Genomic DNA, 24,032 nt, shown 5'->3' on the forward strand with positions numbered 1-24,032 from the left:
TTCCCACTAAAATATCCATTTTCGACCCGATCTGGCCCGATATGGTCGTTTTTTGCCATCAATATGGCTGGAAACGGCCATATCGAAGCCTCCCGGAGTCTCCCACCGAATCTCGTTCTTTTTTAGGGACTCCGGTGATTTTTCGGTGGCGGCCCATGGTGGTTGGCTCGTCGATGGTGATGGTTGGACGGCAGTAGTGGTCTGTAAATTATTTTAAATATAAGGTCATTATTGTCAAAAATTTAATTAAACAGGGGTAAAATTGAAATAGGATATTACTGTAAATTTGTTTTAAAATAGGGGTATTATTGTCCAAATTTTTTATTAATAAGGGATAAAATTGTAACAAAAAATGATAACCCTGGTAATCTCAGAATACCTAAGAAAATGAAGGTAATCAGATTAACTCCCATATTACCAATAGTAACCACTATTGGCATTTGAAGATTACTGGTATCTTATACTACTTGACAACCAAATATGATAATCAAGTAATATAAGATGACATTACTCTAGTAATCCCATATAAACCCCAACCAAACACCCCCTTACTTACTCACGATTTTACAGTCAGATAAGAGGTAACGTTACGAACTAAGTAACAGAGGCAAATCCAAAGACTTGACTTAAGGAGCCCAATCATTAGCCCGAATAACAAAAAATTTACAATCACACCCCCGTCAACTTCACAACTCTTCAAACTTCAACCATGGGCGCTTTGCCTTTCTTTTCTCTTTCTCTGTCCCTCCCAAACCCCCGTTTATTTAATGCCTTTTTTTATTTTGCCCCCTCTCCTTCTCATATGGCGATCGTCACCGGTGACCGTTACCTCGAAAAGCTCGTCAGCTTCATCGACCGCCAGGCCGGCCCCTTGCTCGAAGGATCCATCGTCTTGAAACTCAACCCCGTTGGTCTCCACTACGTCCAGTCGCGGCTCGAGGCCCTGCGCGAGCTCGAGCGCCTCCTCGCCGGCGCTCCGGTTGATTACCTCCGCGCTTATGTCTCCGACCTCGGTGACCACCGCGCCCTCGAGCAATTGCGTCGCATTTTGAGGCTTTTGACGTCTCTTAAAGTCGTATCCATTCTCCCTCCACCTGCGCGGGATCCTACGCGCATCTCGCTGCTGCCGTTTGGGAGATTGAAGGTTCTCGAGCTCCGTGGCTGTGACCTCTCCACTTCCGATGCCAAAGGCTTGCTCGAGTTGAGACATACTCTCGAGAAGATTATTTGTCACAATTCTACTGTGAGTTCAGCTGCTTAAATTAATGAATGAACTAACTAAGTTGAGTTAATGAGATTTAAAATTTTAATTTAATTTTGTTATTTTTAGAATGCATTGCGGCATGTGTTTGCGAGTAGAATAGCGGAGATAAAGGAGTCGCCGCAGTGGAATCGATTAGGTTTTGTTTCGTGTGCGTGTAACCGTTTGATTTTGATGGACGAGTCGCTGCAACTTCTGCCGGCCGTTGAAACTCTTGATTTGAGTCGAAACAAGTTTGCCAAGATTGATAATCTTCGTAAATGTACCAAACTCAAGCACCTCGATCTCGGTTTCAATCACCTCAGATCAATTACAGGCTTCAGTGAGGTTCAAATCGCATTCAAAATTATTGAATATTGCCTTAATTTGCAGTTTAAACTTAAGTATTGTTGCTCAACTGAATTCAGTTTGGTTGGATTATAAAGTTTGATTCAAAATTGGTCAGATTTGGTGTTGAATAAGCGGCTGCTGGAATGAAATGCTATCATTTGTAGGGATAAACATAATTATATTTTTTGTAGGCAAATCACTAGACTTGATTATATGTAGGGCTTGTTTTATGATTTGCCGGTATTTGTTGTATGCTGTAATTTGTTATTTGGGTATTGTTTATGGACCGATATTTGTGTGTTGTTGGATTATGCAGGTCTCCTGCCATATTATTAAGCTTGTTTAGAGGAATAATGCAAAATGCATATTGCTTAATTTGTAGTTTATACTTAAGTATTGTTGCTCTACTGAATGCAGTTTGGGTGAATTATCGAGGATGCTTTGTAATCTGTCAGATTTGATGTTGGATAAGTGGCTGCTACAATGAACTGCTGTCATTTGTAGCGATAAACATAGTTATATTTTTGTAGGCAAATCACTTGACTTGATTATATGTGGACCTTGTTTTGTGATTCACCGCTATTTGGTGTATGCTGTAATTTGCTATTTGGGTATTTGCTACGGACTGATATTTGTGTATTGTTGGATTATGCAGGTCTCCTGCCATATTGTTAAACTTGTTTTGAGGAACAATGCTCTTACTTCATTGCATGGGATTGAGAATTTGAAGTCACTTGAAGACCTTGATGTTTCCTACAATGTTATTTCCAATTTTACGGAGCTAGAGTTTCTTACAGGCCTTTCATCTTTACAGAGATTGTGGTTGGAGGGAAATCCATTATGTTGTTCTCGATGGTATCGAGCACAAGTGTACAGTTATTTCACCTATCCAGAGAAAGTAAGGATTTGTTTATATTTACTTTTCCCAGGTCTCTACATTGTTCTGTTCTTACTTTTGCAGTGATAACATTTGCAGCCTCTTGTAGTGTTTGGGGGCTTATTAAAGAATTTCTTTTTGGGGGTTTTGTTTGAAGAATTGAGTCATCAAAGTATAATATTTGAAGTCTGAACTGCATAATTAAATACCGAGCTTTATAGTCTGGCTAGACTTACATTACTTTCCCTTTCTGTTGTGTGCCGAACTAGTTGAAATTAGATGACAAGGAAATCAGCACAAGAGAATTTTGGAAGAGGCAAATTATAATTGCAAGCAGGCTGAAGCGACCTGCGGCCTTTGGATTCTATTCTCCTGCAAAAGGTGATGCTGATGGTGAAGGGAATGACAACAGAAAAAGGGTGCGTTATTTTAATAGGGACTTTTCCATATTAGCTTTTTATGTCAGAATGCTCTTTATATATGTGTATATACATATTTTGCAATTTGCTAGACTATGAATATTATATATAAGGAAAAAGTAGATATAGACAAGCTCTTTTAAATGTGTTTATACGTATGGATGCAGCCCCTGCACCTGGCCTTGGGGTCTGATGCTGGGTTTGCGGAGCACTTGTTAGATCCTTTAAGTGTATGCTAAGTGAAATAGCCTCAAAGTTTAGTGATTTTTTTTTTTTGGGAATTAAGCATTCCTAACTATTATATGCATATATCCTTACATATATCAGTTTCTTAGCTATTAGTGTTCATATAGATAGTTATGAAATCTGATTGTACTTTTGCAGAAAAAGGTCTCTCGTCTTGCTGCTATTGAAAGTGAAGAAGAGAGCACATATGTTGGTTCTGACCAAGGGTCTATTTCATGTGATAATGAGATTCAAAACAAAGAGGAGACTCCCATGTCTGATGATGAAATCGAAATAGTTGATTTGATGAATAAAGTGGAGCATATGAAGAAAGAGCGTTCTGTTCTATGGTTACGCGAATTGAAAGAATGGATGGATCATTCTTCTGGAAATTTACTGGATGCAAGTACTTTGAATTCAAGGAAAGAAGATCATTTGAAGAATAAGAAGAGCCAGAGGCATTTTGCTGAAAGTTCAAAATATGTCTCAGACTCTGTTCATGCTTCTGGAGACGCGAGTAGTACGAACGTTTTAGAATCTGATAATTCCTTTGTAGATATGCCCATGGGTTTGCACACTCATCAATATTTTGACCATATTGGTTCCCTTGGGATAACTGGTGAGGTTTCTTTAACAGGGATGGGGAGAATGGACTTGAGACAGGAGCATCACAAACCTTCTCTACATGAAGGGGTTGGCACTGTTTCCAAGCAATCTAAAAGCTCCTATCCTGATATATTTACTATTCAAGGTCATAGGATGGTGGAAAATGTTAGTGGGTCTCCATTGACTTCAATAGATGACATCACAGATGCTCATTCCTCATCTGCTTGTCCTGGATCTCCACCACATTACCAAGTGGATATTCTGCATCGTCGGCACAATTTGGTTGAGGAAATTTTGCAACTATCTGCAGATTCCTATTCCTTGGCTTCATCTGATAGTAATACTAGCTGCAGTGATGATGATTCCTGCATAGACGGGCCATCAATGCCTGAAGTTGATCAGTCTCTTAACCATGAAGATGTGTATAGGACTGATAAAGGGCATTCTTCATCTAACCTGTTTAAGGGTCATGATTGTGGACATTTAAATGACATTGATCATGTGAGAGAAAATGGCGTAATCAATAATTCGTCTGTTGGTCCTAATGATGATGAAGTTGCTCATTCAGTCAACCAAGAGGCTGATTGGTTGGAAAGGAAAAAAAGAAAGAAACATAGAAAAAGAGTTATTTCTCTATTTGAGGAACAGACTATGGTTGGCGAGGTAGAAGAATCACAAAAATCAAATGGCAATTTGGATACTAGTGGAGCTGGTTTCGAAAATGAACAAGGAAAGCAAATCTTTGCTTGGAGTGATCTTCAGAAAGCTACCTACCAGAAACAGACCCAGGAAATTGCTATTTCAACCCCTTCAATTGATAATTCTGGAAGATCTTCTGTGGCCAAATGCTCATATCTAATGGGAGATGATTTTGTTGAAGACTTCTTTAATAAAAATATTGCTGATTCCAGAAGTCATGAAACTTGTAGGCAGTATATGTTTTGCTGTATGCTTGAGCAAGATTCCATGTACAGAGAAAGGTAATTACTGTAATTAATTAGGCTGGGGATTTTTTTTAGCTGATGTGCGAAAAGAAAATGATCACCATTTTACATGCTAAATTTACAAACTGTTTGGTGATGGTGATGTAGATTATCAATACTACAGGATTTTGTTGTGTGAGATTTATTTATAAATTTCATGTTTGATTTAATATGATGTAACTTTTTTTGCCTTTTTGAATGTCCTGTATATTAATTGCAGTATTCGGAAAAAAAATTGTGTTGCTTCCCTGTTTCTGTTCTTCAAGCTCATCTATTATGTCATCTAGGTTAAAAGTCTTCAATTTGCAGCGTACTTGGAATGTAAATGAAGTTGCCATCTTATGCCATTCTGAAGTTTCTTCATTTAGGTAGTACCTAGGAAATGTTCATTTTCTTCCTTTTCTAACTTGATCTTTTAATGAGTTAGACTACTTTTTGCCTAAATATACAACTGATAGGATCATATTTTCACCTAATTGCTAAGAATTGCCATCTGTTTGTATTTATGGATATGGATTTGGAATTTCTGTGGGAGGTGCAATATTGTTACCTAATTGCTGACTATTGAAGTTCTAAGATTCAATGATATGAGGCTTGCTTTCCATATATCAAACCTGTGCCTTTCAAGATTTTTACTGAATTTGTTCTTTTATTACTGATTGAGCATGTCATTCTATATTTTCTTTCTGGAGGTTTTCCACACCTGTTTTTTCATTGGTTATATTTAATAGGTCCTTAGAATTGAAAACAATTCTTGGTATTGACAGTTATTAAAATTCATTTGTTGAGCTATTTGCTATCTTTTGCATATTCTCTCTCTCTCTATATATATTTTTCTTTTCTTTTCTTTTCTTTTTTTCTTTATCATCTTTATTTTCAATTTCTATGCAGAGAAGTAGCCATTATAAGTAGCAGCAAGAACAAGTTGTATGTGTTGCTCTTTGGTGTCTCATTTGATGGATCAGGTTGATTATGAAGTCATTTCTGAATTTATCTGATTTGTTCTTAATGTTGGCAATTTGGACGTTTTTGTGCTTGCTATTGAACCTCATGATGCTGAAGTTATCAATGGTCTTTTACAGCGACTACCTTAAGTTTACTGGGTTGCCACAAGATTGAAGATGTTAGAGAGGTGTTATTTGGTCTAGGACTTCAGGTTGTGAGGTTAGTCATTTCTGGTACTTTTGGCTATTCAAGTAACTGATCACTCCTCTAAAACTGTCTCCTCTTACATGATTCGGTTAGGGTTTCAACTGAGACTGGTGCCGCATACCTGTTTGTGACAAGGAGCATTGAAAAATCAAGGCAACTACTTAGTACATTGCAAGTTCTTGATTTAGTTCCAACAAATGATAAATGCTCCTTAAGAAGGTGATCTATCTCTATCCTCACACTCATTTGAAACTCAATACTGGGTTTATTCTTCCTCTGTGTACATGTATGTTGGTATCATGTACTTAAATTTGAATTTAATAACTGCTTGACAGTTATATATTGTTTTGTTTTTCTTTGTTATGATAGACTGGGGTTTTGGAAATTTAAATGGCAGTTTGGAGCAGGTTCAGGTTGAGTTGTTTGAGAAACATATATGTGGAGGTTCACAAGTGAGCATATTCCAATATTCTATGTTACTCTTTTGGTGCAGTGCTAATGAAGGTATACTTCTCACAAGTTCATCTTGATTATGATTTCGTATGTCTAATATGCTAAAGATCCTGTGCACGTGTGACTTGGTTTTGTCTTGGTTTTCTGCTGAAAGGGAACATTATTCTTTTTTGCCTTTGGACATTAGTTGTGCTTGAGTGATGGGTGGGATAGGGTTGGTCAGTCCTGGTTAAAGAATTTATTTTCTTTTACTTTTTTTTGGTACAAAAGGGCAATACAAGTTTGCGTAAATTGCAACTCAGTTTAGAAGCTAGTTACTTTTTTATTTTTGACTTTCAAAGCTATGCATTCTTGTATTCTCTAATACTTAAATTCCCATGCTTCTAAACAGAGGGGTTATGGCTTGCGAGATCACTGTTTCTGATTGGAGGGCATATGCTTGTCTGCTCGGAGGACCTTATGCAGTTCGGCTCCTTTTCAGTGGATGCTTCTTTCCCTCCATATTACTCACTTCATCTATGTTGCTCTGTTGATGCCGTGTCTGAGATGGTAACTTAAACTCTTATCCTCATTCATCAGTATCTTTTTTATACACCATAAATTCTCCGATCCAATAACAAATAAGATATCACTATAATGATAACCATTTTGAAAGTAAAGCGGGCTCTGTCTTTAGCATACATTTGACGCCGTCTTAAGTGGAGAAACATTATCTTTATAAGTTGTAAAAGGATTATCTTTGTTTTCTAATTTTCTGATGGGAAAAAGAATTTCTATAGATTCTTTGTAGAGTGGCCTTGAGAATGTGCTCTATTGTAACTATCCTAGAGGTAGTTGTTTGAAGTTCAATTGGCTTGGGAGTTTAATTCATCAAGGATAAATATGAGATGCAGGAGTGGCTTTGGGTTTGTGTTTGGTACACACATGTTAGGAGATGCTATAGCTGCAGATTCATTTGATACTGATCAAAATTTTGAAGTTTATAGCTTGCCGTGGCAATAGGCTTGGGTGATTTGGTTTTGGCTTTGACAGAAGTCTAAAAGAACTGAATGTCGCGGATTGTTATGTTGCATGATATTTACATCGATATATTTGAAATACGGTTTTTTTTCAGGTCATTGAAGCAAGTGAGAGTTGTGTGACCTTAGCTGTTGAATGTGCTGCATCAGATTTTTGCCTCTCAGCCACCGCCTCCAATGAAGTTGCCGCAATTCACAAGAAAAAGACTTCCACGAGTTCTCAAATTTGGAAGCTCAAATGGTTCTCCCAAGAGAGTCTATCAAATTTTGTGGCACTTTTGAAGGCAATGCATGCAGGGAAAAAACAGTCTCCATTGCTCGTAAGATGCATGTCATGAAGCCTTTTCGTTCTCGTTTTTGCTAGTTCATATTCATTCTATTCTTTTCGCTTGGGCTTTTTAGTTTCCAATTGGTTGTTTTTTGCCTGATTTGCTGTGGTTTTGTTTCTCAATATTCTTTGATTTGTATTCTTTGGTCGATGATCATGGTTTTCTCTTGTACAAAATGTACAGTATTATTTATAGAACATATAAGGGAGAGTTAAATTTTGTTTTGATTGTATTTTAATTCAAAAATGCTACGGACACCAAATGCTAGTATCGAAATTTTGCACCGATCTATGTGGCATTTTACTCAGACGTAGCCACGTAGGATACAACACAGGTATTCAGTGAATAAACGATTGTTCATCACGAATGGATGAGAGTCCAGAAAATATCAATGGACTCTCGTCCCTTTACTATGGACGGTTGTCCATATAATTTTAAAGTACAAAGTATTGGACGCCTGTCCATCTCAAATAATTTTTTTTTTTAATTTACAATTTATTTTTCATTTATAAAAGGCTTTTCTAAGTCAAAATTTTTATATGAAATATTCATTTTTAAAGCACAAAACTTTTAGATGAAATAAAGGAAAAAAAATTGATTTTTAAAGTACAAAGTATGGACGCCAGTCTATCTAATGAGGATGGACGGCCATCCAAATGAGATGGACCGGTGTCCATACTCAAATAATTTTTTTTTTTTAATTTACAATTTTTTTTTCATTTATAAAAAAAAAATGCAAAGCAAGAGAGATAAATTAAAAGTACTCACATTGTAGAATTTTTTGAAGAAATTTTTTTATTAAATTAGAATTTGGGTATGGACGACCATCAACGGACGATCGTCCATTATTTGTTTTTAAACTTTTCTCAATAGGTGTCCATCTTATATGGACAGGAGTCCATTGATATTTCGTGGACGATTGTCCATTCGTGATGAACGGTCGTCCATAACGTATGGATGGTCGTCCGTGTAAGATGGACAACCATCCATTCACGAAATCAGTATTTTCTGTCCAACGTGGCCGCGTCTTAGTGGATGCCACATCGTTCGGTAAAAAATTTTGGTGCACAAATTTGGTGTCTGTAGCATTACTCATTTTAATTCTATTCTATAAGCTTTTATGATAGAAGAGGGAAGGTTCTTAAAAGAAATATAATTTGTTGTTCCATCAATTCTTATATGAAGAAAATTTGGACCTAGCTATTTTGTTCAGATTAAAGGTGTGATTACAGTAAAATCCTCAAGGTTTTGCAATTTACAATAAGCACNATTTATCGTCTAAATTAATTAAGAATATTTTACAAATTTTTTTTTTAACTTTAAAAAAATATTTTATAGGTTAAAATTGGCACTAATTATTATCTCACTACTAGTGTTAATGAGAAATTCTGAAAAGTTATTGGGCTGGACGGCCCAATACAACAAAATTTGTTGCTATATAGGCCCCTGCAGTTTTCTCTTCCATTAAACTCTATAAGAAATCTAATAGGAACTGGTCATCTAGGTAGAAACTGGGACTAAATTATAATTCTGTAAATTATTGGAGGTATATTTATAATTTTTAGATGGTTTATTTGTCATTTTTAAAAAAATAGGGGGTAACTGAAATTAACTCAGAACCGGAATCTGTGTTTCAGGTTTCGGTTCCTGGCTTCTAGGAATTGAAACTGGTCTGTTTCGATTTCACATCCAAGGAACTAGTTTGTTTTGATTCCAATTTCTTTGAATTTGGGTGGATACCCAGTACAAATGGTTGAAAGGGGAATTTGATTGAGGATTAGAAAGGTGGTGACAATGGTAACTAACTCCAACTTTGTATATCCCTTTTAATCTTAATTTCCTAGTTTACTTTTTAAATGGTTGCCGAATTATTCGCGAATGATTGACAAAAGGAAACTGATTGAAACGACGTCGTTTTGGTGGGGGAAGAAGAAATCAAATCAGTGGAAATTAATAGCCAGATGTTAGAAGAAGAGTGGAATGGGACAAGATCTAATTATTTTGTCCAAATTCAGAATCCCAAAGCAATCTGTGACGTGTAGGGTCTAAATTAAGTGATGATTTATTAGTAACATGAGATTATGAAATCGAAATAAAATACTAATTAACCCAACAAAAAATATATGGGGTTTCCTAATAATAATTATTATAAAAATACAATTATATTGTCTTCGTTTGTAAGGGAAGAGATTGGAAAAGGAGTTTTAGATTGGATTAATGATATTAAAATAATCTTATTCTTTATGTTAAATAACCTTAAATAAGGTTAAATAATAATTATTATAAAGAATAATTGATATTCAACCTAGTAATCCAGTAGTCTTAACTTTTATTGAATCAAAATAAATAAATAAATGATAAACAATTAAAGTCATATATTATAGGTATAAAATAATAGTTAGACTATTGTAACCCTAATATTTTATATAGATTTGTGAGACAAAATTTTAGTTCTTGATTTAATATAATTTAATGGATTAATGAGAAGTTAAAATTGATTGCATTTAATATCAAACTTATCAAGTTTTAAATTAATAAAAAATCATGGCTAAATATTGTGTTTAAGTCTGAAGACTATAATTTAAGTATTAGTTATTCTTTATAATAATTATTATTTAACTTTATTTAAGGTTATTTAACATAAAGAATAAGCTTATTTAACTCGGTAATTCATAAAAGTGTTAAAACTAAGATTAATATTGCCGTATTTTTCAAAACGTATTATTGACAATGAACCATATTAAACCCGTATATACCCGTATCATATTTTTCCCGTATCTGAATTTTATGGCCGAATTTTTATAAACGTATTTTTCACCATTTGCCATATTATACCTGTGAAATTCCCATACCTCTTTTTTTGCCGTATCCATATTTACTAACTAGGCTTAATTTTACCCCTACATAAAGTAATAAATGGTGAGTATTTAGTCTAAAATTGAAATGGGCCTAAGAAATCCAAAGCTATTAAAAGATGGGCGTGGACCAACGAGACAAATGATAAAAAAAAGGGTAAAGACTTTGCCTTTGCTACATTTCACGCACAATAATACTAGTCTTACTGACCACCCTTACTAATTGACATGGCAACCAACATGACAGAGCCATCTCATCTGCCACGTCACCAACATACCACATCAGTTTCCCTCCAAAATTAAAAAAAAAAATCCCCAAAATTCTTTCCTTTCTCCTCTAAGTCAAATTTGAACCCTAATTCCATTTCAAACTAACAAAACCTCTTCCACTACCACCAATTTATCCTCTTCCACCACCACCGCTGTCTGTCCTCTACCACCATCGCCACTGTCTGTCCTCTTCCACCACCAGGGGCGGATTTAATGAATGACGAGTGGGGACCACGGCCCCCACTCAATTTTTTAAAAATTTCAGATTTTCTATTTCTATTTCTATTTATTTAAATTTTNATGGAATTAGTATTTTCTGTCCAACGTGGCCGCGTCTTAATGGATGCCACGTCGTTCGGTTAAAAATTTCGGTGTCTGTAGCATTACTCATTTTAATTCTATTGTGTAAGCTTTTATGATAGAAGAGGGAAGGTTCTTAAAAGAAATATAATTTGTTGTTCCATCAATTCTTATATGAAGAAAATTTGGACCTAGCTATTTTGTCAGATTAAAGGTGTAATTACAGTAAAATCCTCAAGGTTTTGCAATTTACAATAAGTGCATGAAGAAGAAAGGAGTGGGACCCATTCTTGGATTGTCCTGATGGTTAAAGTGAACTAAGGATAGTGTGGTTATGTGCACGGTCTTAGTTCAATTTCCTACTTGTGCATTTACGATTTAAGTAGGGGTGTGACGGTGGGTTGTTGCGCTAGTCTCTTGTAAGGATTAATTGAGGTGTGCGTAAGTTAGTTCGGACATTTTGGTTAAAAAAAAATGGGAATAACAAAGAAATAAAAAGAGGAGAAACAGAAAGGTTAATAATACCCTTGAAATTGAAAATGTAAATTTCAAAACCTTCAGGGTTTATTATAAAGAAAATGTTATACTCACAACCTTTTTTTTACAAACTTTCTCTTATAACTTTGATGTGATAGCTCCCAATTGGTCAGCTCATAATGGGTTTCATTTGGGTCCTATTTGATAAATTGTAATTAACCAATTACAAACTGTTACGTCTGGATTGTGAAAAGCTACATCAGGGTTGTGAGAAAAAGCTTGAGGGAGAGGTTGTAGACGCTAATTTTTTAGTAAAATATATAATGGTATACATGGGTTAAAAATAGACCCCCTGAGGTATCATTTAATTATAAATAAATAAATTATAAAAGTATCATTTACCTCGCTGGCTAAAAAATACAAAAATTGTCACCTATCTGTCAACTTTTGAAACTTTACGGGTACTAATAGATTTTCGTTAAATTAGCCCCAGTCCATAATCTTTGGAGCTGGCCCAATTCCAATTCACCCCTCTTTACCCTTCGTAAACCAAGTGGCTATAAATTAAGCGCCGCAACCCCTTTTTCTCACTGCACTAAACCTAGCGCTTCTCTTGGATTCGCGGCTGCTTACAGAGCTTGCAAAGTAAGCTTCTTTTCTTCTTTTTTATGGTTTCTCGCTCTTTGATCTGCGCTTGAACTTTAATTTTACAGCTTTATTTTCTTTTTGATTATCATTTGGTGTGTAATTTTGCTTTAATGAATTCTAATTAGGGTTTGCCTGGCTGTCTGTGTTATTATGATTTTTATGTCATTTTATTGTTTAGTAAGAACTATCAGTGAATAATTTGAAGCATAATGATTGTAAAATATGATTGCATGATTTGAATTTAAGATATTGTAGATTGTCAGTGATCTGGAAAATTATGAGTAGTTTAACTCTTGAAAGCAATATAGTGTTATGTGGATGTAGGATTGAATATTTGAAATACGTAGAATTGAAAATTTTATAAATAAATGATAGATGCTTTAGAGTATGGTTTTCATAATCTGGATTTCAAGTTTTAGACATTTTAGGCTTTGGGTTTTTGAAGTTTGGGTGTTGGGAGTAGAGTTTTGGTTTCATTAAGTTACTATATTCTTGTATGAAAGTATTTTTTTGTTACAATTCAGATAATCATTGGGCCTTGTGCAGGTTGTTGGAGAAGTTTGTTAGGGCGGCTATAATGTTGTAAATTTTTGTTGGCTGCTCATCTATTTATTACAAAAATAAATGGAAGAAGATATAGGAGGAGAAGAAAAGCCAATATTTAGAGACATAAGGCGTTATTACTGTGATTATTGTGGCATTTGTAGATCGAAGAAGTCTCTTATCACATCTCACATCCTCACCCACCACCAGGTTCAATTAGTCTGCTTGTTGTATTTATCTGTTGATTTATTTGATTCACTCTTCAGATTTTGATCCAAAGCTCTGCTTTAGTATGGTTTCTTAGGGATTTCTCTGTTTAGCAAAGCAAAATACCATGGTTACTAATGGGGTAGAAATTGAAATTCATGACTTTGCTTGTCTGGTTTATGGTTTCAGCTCCTCCCTTACAATGACTGAGAATGCAAATGATTTTAATAATAAGATTTCAAGTATATTTTGTGACAAACATATTGTAACTTATAATACCCTATTCTCATTTGGAAGCTCATTATGTTGTGCAAGATCAAGAATCATAGACTTTAAAGCTTATATTAGTGACAGATTCAGGTTCCTACATCAATTGGTTAACTTGTCATATTTAGTGACTGTATAATAACATTAAAAGAAAGGATGCTTTTTAAAAAAATGAGTTGAATGATCATTAATGGGAATGATTTAAAATCGAACTATTGGCATGAGAGAAGGAATTCTCTTTCTAGATCTCTTTTGAAATTGCTTGAAATAATTCAATATTGATTTTCTGCTTTTTTCCTCCTAATTTATGTTCTTTATTCTTTTAGGAAATGGTCAATGAAGAAATTTTTGACGGGGATCAGAAAATGGATGGATTACAATCCAATACTTGTGAAGAATGTGGTGCTAGTTTCAAGAAACCTGCTTACCTAAAGCAACACATGCAGAGTCATTCACTTGAGGTATTTAACTATAATTTTGTCTATTATTGTCACAATTATTTAGCAAGTTAATAAATGGAGTTATTTGTTTATGGTTGTAAATGCATTGTATGATATATTTGAAGGCCATTTAATCCGTTTATAATTCAACACCATTTATACAGCTTTGAGAATGTTATCAGAGAGAATTGTTCTAATTGTTCATATAAAATAATGATCAATGATTTTGCAGAAGTTATTGCTTTCTGAGTATATGACCATGGATGTATAGCGTGAAGCATTGGATCCCACAAAGAACTCCAAAATGTGCGAGGCTGTAGATTTGAACTTAATGGACTAGTATCAGGTTGGGAGACCTCCTGAGAAGCTTCATTAAGTAAGCCTCAAACACGCGTTGTTTTAACTTGGAGGTTTGAATCTGTGTATTTCAATTTTCAGTTTATTTATTTATTTTGAGAAGAAACAGAGAATCAGTAACTTTAATTTTGTTGACTGTGAAGTTTCCATTTCTCATACCTTTGATGTTACTGCAGAGGCCATTTATTTGTACAGTAGATGATTGCCATGCCAGCTATAGAAGAAAAGATCACTTGACTCGCCACCTGCTTCAGCACCAAGGCAAATTATTCACCTGTCTAATTGAGAATTGTAATCGTGAGTTCACCATTCAAAGTAACATGAAGAGACATGTTAAAGAATTTCATGATGAGAATTCTTCATCCCCTGATGTTAAAGGTCAGAAGCAGTATATCTGCCAGGAAGCTGGTTGTGGAAAAATATTCAAATACGAATCTAAGTTGCGAAAGCACGAGGAATCACATGGTAAGTTATTTTGATATCAAATTCTTTATGTGGAAGTTTTACTTTGTTTTAATGTATTTCGTTGTAAAGTTTGTTTTACTTTTCTTAGAATCTGCAATCTGGTTATTGTTTTTTGATTTGAAGTTTTGATATATGCCTGTACTACCACAGTTAAGTTGGATTCTACGGAGGCATTTTGTTCTGAGTCAGGATGTATGAAATACTTTACAAACAAGCAATGTCTTGAGGCACATATTCGGTCCTGCCACCAACATATTACATGTGAGATATGTGGTAGCAGGCAGTTGAGAAAGAACATCAAGCGCCACATTCGCACACATGAAGTGAATGATTCACCTGAAAGAATTGAATGTACATTCAAGGGTTGTCACCACTCATTCTCCACTGTAAGATGCTACTACCTTCTTTTGTTCCTTCTGATTAAATATGATTTCTTAACTTGTGTTGACTAAAAGCTGAGTAGCATTTATTTCGAGTCTGGGATAGAGTGTTGGCTTTCTATTCTATGTTTTTCTGGAAGGAATTGTTAGCTTTGTATTTTATTGATTTTTTCTCCCATGGGGAATTCTATTTGCACAGAAATCAAATCTTCAGCAACATGTGAAAGCTGTGCACCATGAAATCAGACGTTTTGCTTGCGGACTTTGTGACATGAGATTCGCCTACAAGCATGTGAGAGACAACCACGAAAAGTCTTCGTGCCATGTTTATACCCCAGTAAGTTTTACACGAAATTTTGTTGGCATCATTTTAAGTGTAATTCATTATCATAGAAGGACAAAAACTTGTTACTGAGTATTCCAATTGCTTCGGAATCAGGGTGATTTTGTCGCAGCTGATGAGGAATTCAGGTCAAGGCCTAGGGGTGGCCGTAAAAGGAAGTTCCCAACAGTAGAAATGTTGACAAGAAAGAGAGTGAATGCTTTGGGTTCAACTGGATCCTGTCTTGTGTATGAAGATTGAATAGATAACTATTAGCTAGCCACTATTTGACAAACCTAGATGTATGCAAAGTAAGGTAGTATTCGTATATTTGTTTAGATATGGATCTTTATGTATTGGGCACCTAAATTCAATTATGTTTATAATACAAAAAGTTCAGTAAAATTCGATATAGTAAATGCCATACTTCGACTCTCCTGTTTTCAATGTGTTGATTTATCTGATCATGGTTTCTTGGATCTTTTGACATTGTTTTAAAACTCGACCTGTTAAAAGGAGGCCGGTAAGGTGATAGGGTCTCGGGTTTCCCGGTGATCCAAATAATTTAAAATCTTGCAAAAACACCCCTGAAAAAGATGAATCAATCCTATAGGTTTGAAATCTAGTAAATACATCCTTGTGATCTGTTTGGGTTTTGACTATTTTGGTTGATTTTGGCAGCCAAAATTCATCCTAGTAATCTACCACTTGAATCATCGTCTTTCACATCAGAAAATCTCTCTAACCTCAAAGCTTGATAGCCCCTCATTCGTTGACGGTTAAATTAGAGATTTTGTAAATAGTAAAATACAGTAAACCCAGACTGGAGAGGCTGTCAGATCTCAGTTGGACCGGCCCAACCAGTCTGGTCCGAGTGTTAAAACAATGGTGATTGAGAGTTAATTATCATGGGAACTCGGTAAATGGTGTATTCATTTTAATTACCCAATACACAGAATATGCTTAAACAAATACTATCTCTTGAATTCATTCCAATTATATATGAATCTGACGAATGAAAATGGTCTAAAATTCATTCCAAATACATAAATCAAACGAATGAAAGTGGTCAAGTGAAAAAAGTCCATTGAATATTACAAACCAGCCCAGTATGGTTCAACTTGGAGTAGTGGCTTGATTCATCTGCAAATTTATTCTCATTTTTTATTTTTTTGCGCCCAATACAACTAAAAAGTCGGATTCTAGTTCCTGGACCAGTATAAAAACTATAAATGAAGCAAAAATATACACATAAAAAAGAGACTTTTGCTTTTGGCTACTTTCTTTCTTTCTTTCTTTGTCTTTCAACTCCCAAAATGACCTTTCAATTAACTTGCTCACCACTTGCTAGACGTCTCTTCTCTTCTTCAACTTGTTCGAGCAATACTTCCAGCTCTGCTTCTGTCAAGCCCTCCAACCGCTTCTGCCAAAACCAGAATTTTTCCAAAATCAGTGTTGGGGAAACTTTTATGATGCAAGGTAGAACTCGAAACAATCTGAGTGACAGTAGGAATAAATAAGAATAATATTTACACTAATTTCATGAGTTCAAAAGGGAAGAACATTGGTGAAAAATACTTTCTAATTTCTATTTATGACGATAGATAAAGAGTTTGAATGTTCTATATAATGTTCAAAGAAGTGAAGCATGGTCAAAATGATTCCGATACAACTGCTTCACATCTAAAGATCAAATTTGATGCAAGTTAATATTTTTCAAAACGATACTCATGAACACTTTTAGCAAGCAAGAAGTGCCACATATCATTGAAATTAAAGCTAAAAAGAGGGTCTAAATCAACTAAACCTCCATGACTTTGTTTTCGTAGTCGCGTAATTGTTGAGCATAAGTCATTTCCTTGTTTGATACTCTAAAGATATATGTTGAAACCCAACCAAGTGTAAGCCCCAAAACTATTACCAACTCAACAACATTCCCAGCTTGCAATGAATCTACTCCAACAAACTGCACAGCAAACCAGAAAGATAAAGCAAATTTCCCATTCGTGAATTCGCGATATATAAAAGATGCTCCTTGCCTTCCTGAATGTGTCACCAGATCAAATGTACGTACTCATGGAAATGAAAGAATTACAAAGTACCTCTAATCCACTTTTTAAGCCATATCCAATGGCAGTAATTCCAAGTCCAATCAATAAAACATCCTTCCTTGAGTACCCAAAAGGTGTCTGCAGTAGCACAATGAAAGATATGAAATTCCAGAAAATTATAAGTCAAAGATTGAAACCATCGCATTCACTTATATTTAGCTCATACATGCCTTGTTTTGACCAGAAGATTCATCTTTGCTGCTGTTAGAGTCTGATGAATTGCTACTACTTCTAGGGATAGTAAGCCTCACTCTGTTTGACATTATGTCGCCGAATCGTTTTCTTGGGAAATTGTAATTTTCTTTTCTATATAAACTCTGGGAAACAACTCTTCCTAATAAATTAGAATAACAGAAATCATGTCAGATAAATAGCATTGTCATATTAAACAAGATAATTCAATGATACTGTAAATTCTACCTTTCATTATCAAGGGTCATCTAAAAAATACAAAACCTGTTGCGATGATGAATCATGTAAGAATCATTACAGTGGGTATACACAGAATATTTAAACAAGTTTTCAATGGATTCATGGTGCAAAGAAACCACAAATAACATTTTAAATCATCAGCACAAATAACACCAAACATAGAAATAAACCTGATAAAATATCAACAGGGCAAGAACAGCATTTCCATTTCTATAGTTAAACTCAAGTATAGGGATTTTCATAATACCCTATTAAATTTTAATTAAAAGAAAAAAAAAAAAAAAAAAACTTAATTGGAAGTGGGTTGTTCTAAAAATTTGCACTTGGAGATGAAATGTAAAACTGACCTCTCATATGCAGCAAGGGTGGAAGACGTGGAAGGGAAACACCATGAAAAGAACTAGTTGGAATTTTACATAAACCGCTGAAGTTTTGAAGAGAGACCATGGCTGCACTGCACTCTTCTTGGGAAGAAAAGAAATGGAAAAATTAATAAAAAGAACTTTAAAATTAAAATTAAATGAAAAAAAAAAAAAAAAGTGTTCTTGTGCAAAGAGAACCTGGATGAGGAAGCAGTGTATGGTGGGCAGTTAAAGCTCTCTGGATATTAAATCTCAGTTTGGAAGTTATGCACGTGATTTGCACATGAGCTATTAAAATTTTAATTGGACTACAACTTTTATAGTTTGTTACACCGACCTCCCCTCATATTTAGTTTCATTTTAAATACACCCCCTGTATCTGAACTATAGCTCCCCCTTTCCTTACGAGAGTTTTAGAATTAAACTAATTTTTTTAATTGGTCCTAAAGAAAATGGCAAAGTTTTAATATAATATTGAAAATAGGTCGAAGGACTTTCACCTACCCAAAGTTTGGCATAAAGACAGATTGATATCCAAAAAGTTTAANACGTGGAAGGGAAACACCATGAAAAGAACTAGTTGGAATTTTACATAAACCGCTGAAGTTTTGAAGAGAGACCATGGCTGCACTGCACTCTTCTTGGGAAGAAAAGAAATGGAAAAATTAATAAAAAGAACTTTAAAATTAAAATTAAATGAAAAAAAAAAAAAAAAAGTGTTCTTGTGCAAAGAGAACCTGGATGAGGAAGCAGTGTATGGTGGGCAGTTAAAGCTCTCTGGATATTAAATCTCAGTTTGGAAGTTATGCACGTGATTTGCACATGAGCTATTAAAATTTTAATTGGACTACAACTTTTATAGTTTGTTACACCGACCTCCCCTCATATTTAGTTTCATTTTAAATACACCCCCTGTATCTGAACTATAGCTCCCCCTTTCCTTACGAGAGTTTTAGAATTAAACTAATTTTTTTAATCGGTCCTAAAGAAAATGGCAAAGTTTTAATATAATATTGAAAATAGGCCGAAGGACTTTCACCTACCCAAAGTTTGGCATAAAGACAGATTGATATCCAAAAAGTTAAAAAATGACAAACAAATACTTTCTGTCATATTCTGTTAGAGATTCTGTCTACTAAAAGACAATATAGTAATTCCATTCTCATCCTAAGCCCGTTTGCACAACCCTCTTGCATCATCGATCGATTTTTTTTTTACAGGATTTAGCATTTTTTTGCAAAGTTCGGTGATAAACAGTACCCTTACTGGTAAGCATTGGGAATAGAGATCGATGGGTATTTCAGTCTTTTTATCATTTTTGTCTTTTAGCAGATAGAAATTCCTAATAAAACATGACGAAAAGTGGGTGTTTGTCATTTCCAAACTTTTTGGATAATATTTTGTCTTTGCATCAAACTTTGGGTATGTGTAAGCAGTGTTTTAAAACCCAACCTGGGGTGAAACCTGGCAAAGTTTCTAGGTCCCGGGTTGACTGGTTTAACCGATTTGACCGTTGGTCAAATCGGTTGACAAAAACTTTTAAATTCATTCAAATATGCCCCTAAAAATTACATTTAAGTCCCATATGTTTGAACTTTATCAAACGCACCCCAAATACAAATCGACCGGCCACTGATTGGCGGCGGCAGCACCGCAGATGCAACCCCAATCGTCCCTTGAGCTCATTTCCATTAAAATCTATCCAATATCTGGCCGAAATAGGTTCGATTTCAGCCAGATCTCACCGACGTTGGCGTTGGCATTCCAAGCCAGATCTCATCCACGCCGGCGTCGACAACCCTCCCCATCATCCAGAAAACACTCTCCTATTCCTCTCAACCAAAACCCAGCTCACCCTACCCCCGTTAGCCTCGCCAATCGCTGGCAAAATTCCATTGTTGCCGCTGCTATATTTATTTGATTTCCGATCGATTTACTCACCGGAAATCAACGCCGTCACCACCATTACATTCAGTGCCACTTAGTCTTCAAAAGCCCCAACCTTTCGGCCGTTGATTGTTCGTCGATCATCCTCCCAAATCTTAGGGTTTTGGGGTGAATCGAAAAAGTTAAACCCGACCCATTGAAGCCTCCAAGTCCCAATAAAACCAGTCGAGCCGGGCCGAGTTTTAAAATACTGTGTGTAAGTCGTTCCACCTTGAAAATATGGTTTAAAAATGAGATGAATACGTGTCATTACAATAAAGAGAAAATGAGAGAGGGAGTGAAAGGGAATTTTATTATAATTTTGTTTCTTTTAACATGCCCTCAGTGTCTAGATAATTACTGTAGACCCTACAGGTTCCACATAAATATATTTTATCCCACAATTTAAATGTAAACCCACAAAAGAGAAAAGACTGGGCCAGTTTGAAACCCTAGATAATCCACAAACGGCGCTACTCAAATGGCCTCCAAAACCTTTCTTCGTCGTTGTTCTTCTTCTTCTGAAACGGTTACGAAAACCAAACTCTCATCTTTATTCACAAAACCAGGTAAAGTGACTACAACTACACCACAAGATTCAGTACATAACGTTGAAGAAGTAGCGAGGCTTGATAAATTCCTTAAAAAGGATTGCAAAGAAGGTAATATCACTCTTGATGAAGCACATTATTTCTTTTCTTTAATGATTCATATGCAACCCAAACCTCCAATTTCATCATTCAACCGGTTGTTTGGAGGTCTTTCTAAGAAGAAGTTTTATGAAGACGTCATTTCGCTTTACAAGAGAGTGGGTTCAATGGGGTTGTTGCCAGATTTAATTACTTTGAGTATTTTGATTAATTGTTTTTGTAATGTGGGTCGAGTTTGTGATGGTTTTGTTGTTTTTGGGAGGATTTTGAGGTGCGGTTTTTACCCAGATGCTGTGATTTTTAGTTCTTTGATTAAAGGTTTGCTTTTGGAGAATAGGGGTATGGAGGCTATGAGGTTCTTCAAGAAAATGGCTGTGTTTGGTGTTAGGCCTAACGTGATTACGTATGGGACTTTGATTAACGGGTTGTGCCAGACAGGGAACACGAGTATTGCGCTTAGGATACACGAAGAAATGGTTGCTAGTAATGGTGAAAGAGGGTTTATTTGTAAGCCTAATATTGTTTGTTATGGTAGTATTATTGATGGTCTTTGTAAAGATGGGTTGGTAGATAAGGCGAAAGAATTGTTTCTGGAAATGAAGAGTAGAGGAATTAAGCCAAATGTGGTTGTTTGTACCTCTCTAATTTACGGTTGGTGTTTTGTGGGAAATTTGGAGGAGGCTAAAGGCTTACTTATTGAGATGGTGGATCAAGGTCTGCAGCCTGATTTACTGACGTATAATACAATGATAAGTGGGTTTTGCAAGGAAGGGAAGATAGAGGAAGCTAATCGATTGTTGGAATTGATGATCCAAGGAGATTTGCAACCAGACACATATATTTATAGTACTTTGATGGATGGTTATTGCTTGCTGCATAGATTTGATGATGCAAGGGAGCTGCTAATCTCTATGGAGACTAAGGGTTGTAAGCCTAACATTGTCAGTTATAGTACTTTGATCAATGCCTATGGCAAGAATAGGAAATTAGAGGATGCTATGAGTCTTTTCAAGGAAATGCTTTCGAAGGGAATTAGTCCAACAGTTGTTACATATAACGTTTTGCTTACTAGTCTTTTTCTGTCAAATAAGGTTGGAACTGCACGGAAACTATTTAATGAGATGAAACTTCATAATGTTGCACCTAATCTAGGTACATATACAATTTTGATTGAAGGGCTATGTAAGAATGGCTGTGTTCTGGAGGCAGCAAAATGGTTACGTGCTTTGGAGTACTATGAGTTTAAACTTAATATTGAAATCTATTGCAGCCTCATTGATGGGTTGTGTAAAAAGGGAATGCTTGATATTGCTTTGGAGTTATTTCACAAATTGCCTCAAAAAGGCCTAATGCCAACTGTTGTGACATATAACATCTTAATCCATGGGTTTTGTAAAGAAGCGAAACTACAAAAGGCATATGATTTTTTATTTGATATGGAAAAAAGGGGTTGTGCTCCAGATGTTGTTACATTCAATACTCTTATGCAAGGCTTTTTACAAAATAATGAGACAGCTAAAGTGGTTGAACTTCTTCACCAAATGAATGACAGAAATGTGATACCAAATGATACCACATTTTCCGTAGTTGTGGATTTACTGTCAAAGGATAAAGAACTTTTGAAGTTGCTTCCTCAATTTCCTCCGCAAAAGTCAACAAGAGGCTGACATGATAAATATTGCTGCACTTGACTATAAAACCCATCTTCAATGCTGTGAATGTCTGTAAGTTTATGCTACAAGTGATAGTATTTTCTCTTTCTATTGTCTATATAGCATCCTTTGATGACAAATCTTCACGTATTTAATCCTTTATATTATTTGTAAGTTTTTTTTGCTTATTTCAATTTGTTGTTTCTCACCTGAATTCTGCTTCCTCTAGTTATTTTAAACTCTTTGCAATTTTGTACTAGGAACTTAATAAGAGTATTGTGTGGAAACTAATTAAAGTTGAATAAGGTTGATTTGAGTCTTTTTGCTTATTTCAGTATTGAATTTGGTCTAATCCATAATTAGGTTGGATTGCATTTTACAAACTAAATTTATTGAGTTTTCTTTGTCATAAACTGACTATGAAAAAGCTCTTTCTCTCTTACATTTTCACTCTTTAACTTATGAATATTCTCCAAAAGCACCCTTTTGTTCTTAAAAGCACTTCCCTTGACCTCCAAGTAGAGCTTATGGTGCAAGTGCTTATCAATCTTTTGGAGCTCCCTGTACTTGAAAAGCAATTTCCTAAGCACTCTCATTCTCCTCACCCACAAAACCTTTGATGGAAGCCTTGCTTCTTTTGTCCCCTTCCTCTTCCCATATCCTGAATGCCTCCCTTTTCTCTTTGCTTCATGGGCTTGCTTTGTTCTTGATCTTGAGTGGACAGTGCTAGGCTTTTTCACTATCAATCCATCCTTTACCAGCTTTCTTATGTCCATTCCTGCAAGTGCAAGTTTTCTTTTATCTTTAAACGTAAAACATAACAACTATTATGATGTATATATATAACAATTAAGACTTACTAGAAATGGATAAGGAGATGTGACTGGCCTCACTAGGATCAAGCCACACTTTCCCCTTACCACACTTGAGAAGACTTGCAGCCAGCCTTTTCTGAAGCTTTAAACACACCATTTTCAATTTTAATTTGTTTTGCAATAGAAATTATTACAATGGTGAAACGCAAATGTTCTGGATTTATAGCTAAATTTACTTGATGCAAAAGCAAACTTTGCACCTTATTCTATAATTTAATTTTTATTAGGCTGAATGAGCTTAGTAATTTTACATGATTGTATTATTGAGAGCCTTTAGTTGACTAAGATTCAATACAGTACTATAGTGTTAATTTTATTTAATATGGAATACTTAAAATATTGGATATCTATGCTTGGGAAACAAGTGAAAGTTGTTTTCTTTTCTTGGGGACAAAGTAGGGTGATTAAAATTAATACATTCAATCAAAAGTTCATTGTGTCTTTGTCTTTTATACTTCCTTATGTGAGCATATATGATGTGAGTCAAAAGGCTCTGCATATAGTCCCGGAGAATTGTATGTGTTTGTAAAAATCTGTTGATAATGAAAAGTTATACGGAAAATGCTACGGACATCGAACGATATGTCCACTGAATTAGACGAACAATGTATCACGTTAACAAATATTTCGCGAATGAACGGTCGTCCATCAAATATGGACGATCATCTATTGTTATTGGACGGCTGTTCATTTGAAATGGACGACTATCCATATAACGGTCGTCCACCTAGAATGGAACGTCTGTTCATAGTTTAAACTTAAAAAATTTGGCATAAATTGTTTATGGACGCCCATCCTCTTATTAGGACGATTGTCCATAGTTATGGACGTTTGTCCAT

General features: G+C 35.3%; 5 protein-coding genes across 8 annotated transcripts; 3 read left to right on the forward strand and 2 right to left on the reverse strand.

Moving 5' to 3' along the window:
• Positions 1-694: 694 nt before the first annotated feature.
• Positions 695-7,875, forward strand: LOC116140486. Of its 4 annotated transcripts, XM_031426111.1 has the most exons (11): positions 697-1,243; positions 1,331-1,588; positions 2,247-2,489; positions 2,738-2,887; positions 3,272-4,698; positions 5,593-5,666; positions 5,784-5,865; positions 5,947-6,072; positions 6,251-6,357; positions 6,698-6,855; positions 7,421-7,875. In XM_031426111.1, the coding sequence occupies exons 1-11, from the start codon at positions 710-712 to the stop codon at positions 7,661-7,663; spliced, it is 3,402 nt and encodes a 1,133-aa protein (XP_031281971.1). In that variant the 5' UTR covers positions 697-709; the 3' UTR covers positions 7,664-7,875. The 4 variants fall into 4 exon arrangements, 2 of the variants coding, with proteins under 2 accessions (XP_031281972.1, XP_031281971.1); XR_004129636.1 differs by lacking the exon at positions 7,421-7,875 and having other exon boundaries at positions 696-1,243; positions 6,223-6,357; positions 6,698-6,746; XM_031426112.1 differs by lacking the exon at positions 7,421-7,875 and having other exon boundaries at positions 696-1,243; positions 6,261-6,357; positions 6,698-6,839.
• Positions 7,876-12,731: 4,856 nt separating this feature from the next.
• On the forward strand, positions 12,732-15,570 carry LOC116140489 (transcription factor IIIA). The gene is made up of 6 exons (XM_031426115.1): positions 12,732-12,957; positions 13,548-13,682; positions 14,195-14,483; positions 14,634-14,869; positions 15,063-15,200; positions 15,303-15,570. Exons 1-6 carry the CDS (start codon positions 12,829-12,831, stop codon positions 15,444-15,446), a joined length of 1,071 nt encoding a protein of 356 aa, XP_031281975.1. The 5' UTR covers positions 12,732-12,828; the 3' UTR covers positions 15,447-15,570.
• Positions 15,571-16,245: 675 nt separating this feature from the next.
• LOC116140540 lies at positions 16,246-18,325 on the reverse strand. Its single transcript, XM_031426164.1, has 6 exons — positions 18,289-18,325; positions 18,076-18,189; positions 17,467-17,630; positions 17,288-17,374; positions 16,993-17,151; positions 16,246-16,681 (listed from the first exon to the last, which is right to left on the reverse strand). Exons 2-6 carry the CDS (start codon positions 18,173-18,175, stop codon positions 16,553-16,555), a joined length of 639 nt encoding a protein of 212 aa, XP_031282024.1. The 5' UTR covers positions 18,176-18,189; positions 18,289-18,325; the 3' UTR covers positions 16,246-16,552.
• Positions 18,326-20,446: 2,121 nt separating this feature from the next.
• On the forward strand, positions 20,447-22,487 carry LOC116140471 (pentatricopeptide repeat-containing protein At1g63330-like). The gene has a single exon (XM_031426098.1). The coding sequence runs from the start codon at positions 20,498-20,500 to the stop codon at positions 22,331-22,333; it is 1,836 nt and encodes a 611-aa protein (XP_031281958.1). The 5' UTR covers positions 20,447-20,497; the 3' UTR covers positions 22,334-22,487.
• On the reverse strand, positions 22,447-23,328 carry LOC116140478 (60S ribosomal protein L19-2-like). Its single transcript, XM_031426105.1, has 2 exons — positions 23,179-23,328; positions 22,447-23,096 (listed from the first exon to the last, which is right to left on the reverse strand). The coding sequence occupies exons 1-2, from the start codon at positions 23,288-23,290 to the stop codon at positions 22,708-22,710; spliced, it is 501 nt and encodes a 166-aa protein (XP_031281965.1). The 5' UTR covers positions 23,291-23,328; the 3' UTR covers positions 22,447-22,707.
• Between the last annotated feature and the right edge of the window lie 704 nt (positions 23,329-24,032).

Source organism: Pistacia vera, unplaced genomic scaffold (assembly GCF_008641045.1).
Source record: "Pistacia vera cultivar Batoury unplaced genomic scaffold, PisVer_v2 Contig373, whole genome shotgun sequence".
Taxonomy (NCBI): domain Eukaryota; kingdom Viridiplantae; phylum Streptophyta; class Magnoliopsida; order Sapindales; family Anacardiaceae; genus Pistacia; species Pistacia vera.